This window comes from Helianthus annuus, chromosome 8 (assembly GCF_002127325.2).
Source record: "Helianthus annuus cultivar XRQ/B chromosome 8, HanXRQr2.0-SUNRISE, whole genome shotgun sequence".
NCBI classification, from domain to species: domain Eukaryota; kingdom Viridiplantae; phylum Streptophyta; class Magnoliopsida; order Asterales; family Asteraceae; genus Helianthus; species Helianthus annuus.
This window is the reverse complement of record NC_035440.2, coordinates 137683961-137690353: the sequence shown is the minus strand read 5'-3', so window position 1 is coordinate 137690353 and position 6393 is coordinate 137683961. Positions and strand designations below refer to the sequence as shown.

Below are 6393 nucleotides of genomic sequence, written 5' to 3'. Positions count from 1 at the left end.
TTAGTAGACTCGAACATTTATTTACTTCTCAATTGGTGTATTGTAAAGAGAATATTATTTACGAGGAAAATGTTGATAAAAAAATTTTCATTTGTCACATTGTGATATACTCCTGAAGTAGCAATATCATTAGAGAGTATATGAAAAGTTTAAAATGATTTTACATTTGTGTGACCAATAAATAAAAGCCATAAAGCTTGTTTCGGCTCAACCACATTCACTGAAGCGAATGTGATTTTATATTGTTTGGTGTGAAGGTAACGATCATGGAGACAATATTAAGGGAGTAGTTACATGAAAATAAAATGTGAGAAGTATGAAAGTGATAACATGATGGTTTGAAATGATAAGACATTGTTCTCTTGTATATTATGTCTTGTATTGGCATAAGTGTAACTAGTACATAGACGATCATAAACTAGAAGTTTATAGATCATAATTATTTAATTAGTTGGCATGACCAGTTAGACCACGCTGAGTCGATGTTTGCAACTAAACCTCATGCCGAAGTAGATGGAAAAAAATCAAAAAATAAAAAATAAAAAATCTTACTTCATTTCCCATGTTAAGACTCATTTGTATGTACCAATGGGGTTCAAAGGCAAAACCTTTAAACACTTGGATTTGGGAGGGGGAGGTCATGGGTTCAGCTTCCATAGACGACGAGGACTAAAAGAAATTTGCCATTCAAAAAAAGAAAAAAAAAAGGACTCATTTGTATGTTAAAACCAATTTGTATTGGATCTTTACACATCACATTTAATCAATAAGCATGTAGATAGATATACATTATTGCTATCAAATCGAATAAGACAAATAAATAGCATAAATATATTCACACACCCCCATCAGCCTACTTAGACACCCATGTCGCGTATAGGCCTATACGGAACGTATAGTTCCCCTAGTATAGGCCTCGTATAAGGCCCATGCCCGGTATATGCCTCTTATAGGCTTATATGAAGTGTATAGAAGGGTTTTTCTACAAACATTTTATAAACTATTTACTGTTTTAGCAGAGTTTTATAATAAGTAATTTAAACAAAATAAAAACTAAAAAAACATTGTAAAGTATCATATTGTGTAGTGTAGTATAAGTCTCATATAGTTCCCGTATAAGCCTCATATAGGCCTATATGTGTCTTATCGTATCGTATAGTATAAGTCTCGTATAAGCTTATTGGTGTAGTATAGTATAAAATCCTATCATATCGTATCGTATAGTGTAGTATAGGTCTTGTATAGGCATATAGATGTAGTATCGTATGGTATTGTATAGTGTAGTATAAGTCGCGTATGCGTCTATATGTGTAGTATCATATTTTATCTTATCGTATAGTGTAGTATAAGTCTCGTATAGACATATAGGTGTAGTGTAGTATAGTATAAAATCCTATCATATCGTATCATCGTATAGTGTAGTGTAGTATAGGTCTTCTATAGGCATATAGATGTAGTATTGTATGGTATCGTATAGTGTCGTATAAGTCTCGTATGCGTCTATATGTGTAATATCATATTTTATCTTATCGTATAGTGTAGTATAAGTCTCGTATAGACATATAGGTGTAGTGTAGTATAAGTCTTGTATGCATCTATATGTGTAGTATCATATTTTACGTTATCGTATAGTGTGGTATAAGTCTTGCTTGGTTTTAAAAAGCGCGCCCTGGGGCTTTTTCACTCAGCGTCTAGAGTAATTACAAGAACCCCAAAAAGGCGCGCTTTTTGGCCTAAGGGGCGCACCTCTTGTACCCGAGGCGTTTTTATGCATCTAATTGTTGTACCTTGGGTTTTTTTGCTTGTACATGCAGCTAGAATCATACAAAAACCTTACCTATAATATATTTTGGGTAAGGAAAGCTATAAACATATAAATCTAGACCACGCTTTAAACATATAAAATCTAATTGTTGGCATGACCAGTTAGACCACGCTTATTTAAATCTAGTTCATAGAATATAATATCCTACTAGAGAAAAGGGTAAAGGGTCAATTTGCTGGTAGGAGGTAACTTCAAAGGGATTGTAACATTGATGTCTATTTAATGTGCTTCTTGCTTTATTCTCAATCATGGTATATTTTTCTCTTCACTTTATCCCCTTTAACATTAAGAAGTTACTTGAAAAACAAAGTAGTGAAAATACAAAAAGCAGAGTATAGACCCGTTGAAAATCTGAACTTTCTCTTTTTTATATAAATAAATAAAGAATAATAGGTTTCATGTTGGAGACAAGTAATGGGTTGTTTGTCAATTTCTGAATGACTAAGTGTTGAACCAAAACTAATAAAACGTCTGAACTATTAAGAGCCAGTATAATATTTAACCATTCAGAGGCAAATGTCTGACCAATTCAGATTAGAGGTCTTAACTTAACCATTCAAACTCAGTGTAATGTTTAACCATTAAGAGGCAAATGTCTGAACCATTCAGACATCTGCTCACGAAACAAACAGTCTGAATTATGAAGTGTTGAATCAGTAAAATGTCTGAACCATTAAAAGTCCTATTAAGAGCTAAACAATCAATCAATCAATCAATCATACACAGTAAATCCAACACATAAAGCTATTGGCAGGGTCTGGGGAGGGTGAGATGTAGGCACGCCTTACCCCTATCCTTAGTGATAGAGAAACTGCTTCCAGAGAGACCCCCGACTCAAAAACAAATAGCATGCAAATAAACAGAATTAAAGGTTGTATACATACAGAGTTATCAATAACAGAAGAAGCGGTGTACATGATAAAAATAGTCAGATATATCAAAAAAAAAGAACATATGTACACAAATGGCATGAGGCCCAAGATCTCTAGAAAATCCTAAGTTTGTTTTATTAAGATTTATAGGTTTCGTGTTGAGAACAAGTTTCAAAACCTCTACCTCTAGTATAGAGCCATCAGATGCAACGAGATAGACTATTAACTAAATGGCTGTTTGTTTAGCTCTTAATGTGGATCTTAATGGTTTAGACCTCTTATTGGTTCAGCATTTAATGGTTCCGATTGTTTGTTTCGCGAGCAAATGTCTTAATGGATCAGACATTTACCTTTAAACGGTTAAGCATTGTACTGAGTCTGAATGGTTAAGACCTCTAATCTGAATTGGTCAGACATTTGCCTCTGCATGGTTAAACATTACACTAGCTCTTAATGGTTCAGACATCTTATTGGTTCAGCATTTAATGGTTCATTTTACTGATTCAGAACTTAACCATTCAGAAATTGCCAAACAGCCTCTAATAGTTGAAAAACTTATATTTGAGACGAACTTGTAAGGTTTGAGTTTTTGCTTGTTTGTTACCTGCAAACTAGGGGTGAGACGAGTATTGAAAATATTGAAAGCGAAATGAGTAAAACTGTTAATCGAATACAGAACATGCTTATCAAAAATACTAAACCCAACTAGTAGCGGAACCAAAAAGCATAAAAATAAATAATGATACGGGTAATAACGTTGTTTGGTCGGTATCAATTCGATTTAGATACCCACTTAAATTTAAAAATTGAACGTTTATGGACGAAAGTTGAAAAACTCAAAACCGACTTGTACTAATTTTAAGATCGCAAGGGACCAAAAATAACGAACTACAAAGTTGATGACCTATTAATGAAAATATAGCCTGTAAAGCAAAGTGAGAGAATAAAAAAAAAAAAAGCAAACCCGCCGCATATGTTACCTGGCAAAATTCCTTTTACCAGACCATTTATCACTAAAACCAGATGCATCCTCCTCTAACAACTCGTACACCATGCATAACAGGTTGTACAGAAATATTTCACCTCTTAAAATAAAAGACAAGTGAAATTCTCTAATAATATTAAGTTATGATAAGAGATTATAACCAAAACGAGTGATTTTGAGTGAGTGAAAGAAATCTTCACTCATTTTGAATCCAATTCAAGAGTGAAAGAAGATGGAGAAGGCATTGATTAAAGTTGGAAGTATAAAAGCTGGAAGTTTTTGGGTGTCAAAGAAGGCGAAAGAAGAGATCTCCAACATTTCTCAAGATCTATCGGTATGTATGTATACTAATTTATTAGATCTGTTACGAGTTCAATTTAGGTTTGTTAGGGGTTGTTTGTTGTATCAAATTGCAATGCAATGTAGGATCTGTTATGTACAGTTGATTCGATTTGTTTGTTTGTTATGTTTATGTGGAATTGCAGTGATTTTTTTATGTAATTTAGGTTATTTCCTGTTTAATCTGATTTTACTTGTGTGTAATTGATCATTGTTTTAAATGGATTGTGGTGGATTTTGTTTAGTAATCTTGGTGAATTTGTCTTTTCTGTTGCATTTAAAGTAGATAATTCTGAATTATTGATATAGATGGTAGTTTTTCAAACTGGAATCTGATCTAACCTCAATGGAATTGATTGTTATGCTCATTGATTTTCGATGGATCTTTTTGTTTTTTGGGGAATGAAAAAAAAAAGGGTAAATGCACGGTACCCCTGACCGCCCGCGGAAGGGATCTCCCTTCCCAAGCTAGCGACCCGGCAACGCTGCCTGGCGGTGAATACCCAGCCGAGTTCGAGGGGAGCGAAGAGCCTGCAAGCAGGATTCGAACCCGCGCCACTTGGACTCCCAAACCGGTTTTAGATGGGTGCCCGTGGCCACTGGGCATTTTTTTTTTTTTTTTGTGGAATGTAGTGCAGGATTTTTGTTATTATTATTATGTAATTGAGTGTGTATGTTCTTGAATTTTCTCAAACTTTAGTTGGTGATAGGGATTAGGGAATAACACAAGTCAGTGAAACACAGGGGTGATTGTAGGAATTGGTTAATTTATGTTATTTGTTATCATGCTTAAAATCAGTGAAACACATGGAGAGATAGTAGGAATTGTTTGTTATCTTGATTATTCATACGAGATGGTTGCTTGATATGGAAGCTGACGTGTCAAAGACGTTGATTGTGTTGGCCTTTTTCTTTACTTGGAGTGATGTGACAATTGGAAACTGTTAGTCGTAGACAGTTGCCTTATATAAATCATTTTTGAAACTTTGAGACCGTTAGTCGTAGGCAGTTACCTTTTATAAGTTATTTTGAAACCTTGATCGTTCTCAACATATTGGTGTGTGTGTTTGTGTGTTATGATCGACAATCATACACTGATACACATGAGCTCTCCGGAAGTTCATGTCTCACAATGATGCACTAATGCATTTAGGAATACATGTATATTTATGGATTTTAATTAAATCTGTTTAGATTGTTAAAATTTGCTTTCATGTTTGCAGACATTCTCAAATACTGTGGAAAAGAAGGCAAAATGGGTATTTGACAAGCTAAAAGGTATGTCCTGTGTGCGCTCTTTCTTTCGTTCAAAACGCCCAAAGCATATTTATAATGCATAAAATTCTGTTAAATCACTTTCTTCCAAAAACAGAAATTACTATAAAAATATAGTATTGTAATCAATTCTAACGATCTACTTATTTGCAACAAAAGAAAATTTGACAACTTTCTTTTGATGGTTAGAAGATAGGTGCTTTGATGTGTTATCCAACCCGCCTGTTTAGACAAGTGTCTTTTGCGGATTAAAAAAAAATAGCTGCTTTGACCCGTTATCTAACCCACCTGCGTGACCCTTGTTGTTTGCCACCTTTACGTACTATTGTTGTATGATGACTGATATATCTTCCTTCACAGGCAAGCCACTGAAACCATTGCCCGATTTCCTTAGAGAATACAACCTTCCTCCCGGATTATTCCCACAAAACATTACGTGCTACGAGTTTGATGAGTCAAAGCTAAAGCTCGTGGTCCACTTACCCTATCCTTGTGAGGTTTGCTTTAAGGACCAATCGGTCGTAAGGTATGCAACTCGGGTCAAAGGGCTTGTGTCAAGGGGAAAGTTCACAGTGATTGATGGAATGAAGACGAAAGTGTTGGTTTGGGTGAAAGTAACGAGCGTGGTTGTGGAGAACTATCGGTCTGATAAAGTGTGGTTCACGGCTGGCGTGAAAAAATCACGACCTAGAGAGGCTTACGAGACGCCTCGTGATGCTACTCGAGTTGAGGAGTATTGAAGGTCGCAAAGGGTTATATATTTTTCTTGTGATCTTGCATTTGTGGTGTTAATATCTGATGTTTATGACCTTATTCATTGGTAGTTTTCTGTTATTGAATAATCTTTTATGGAAGCTTATTATTCTTATGATGATTGCTTTCTAAGTTTTTGTGTAAATCGAAAAGATCGACATCATAAGTTCCAAATAAAAGTTTATTAAAAGTGAAACTATGTTAGGCCATGCGTAGTGAGGGGTTATATAGCGCTATATTGGGCAATAACGCTCTATTGCGCCCCGGAACACTGCCCCCACCCCCTTACCCGGCGTTAGAGGGGGGAGGGGTTATAGAGCATTGTCGTGATACGCATAGCGGTG

The 6393-nt window shown here is 35.2% G+C and overlaps 1 protein-coding gene across 1 annotated transcript; it reads left to right on the top strand.

The window, feature by feature from the left end:
- Positions 1-3820: 3820 nt before the first annotated feature.
- LOC110911795 (uncharacterized protein At5g01610) lies at positions 3821-6181 on the top strand. The gene is made up of 3 exons (XM_022156449.2): positions 3821-4016; positions 5245-5299; positions 5657-6181. Exons 1-3 carry the CDS (start codon positions 3915-3917, stop codon positions 6034-6036), a joined length of 537 nt encoding a protein of 178 aa, XP_022012141.1. The 5' UTR covers positions 3821-3914; the 3' UTR covers positions 6037-6181.
- Positions 6182-6393: the final 212 nt, after the last annotated feature.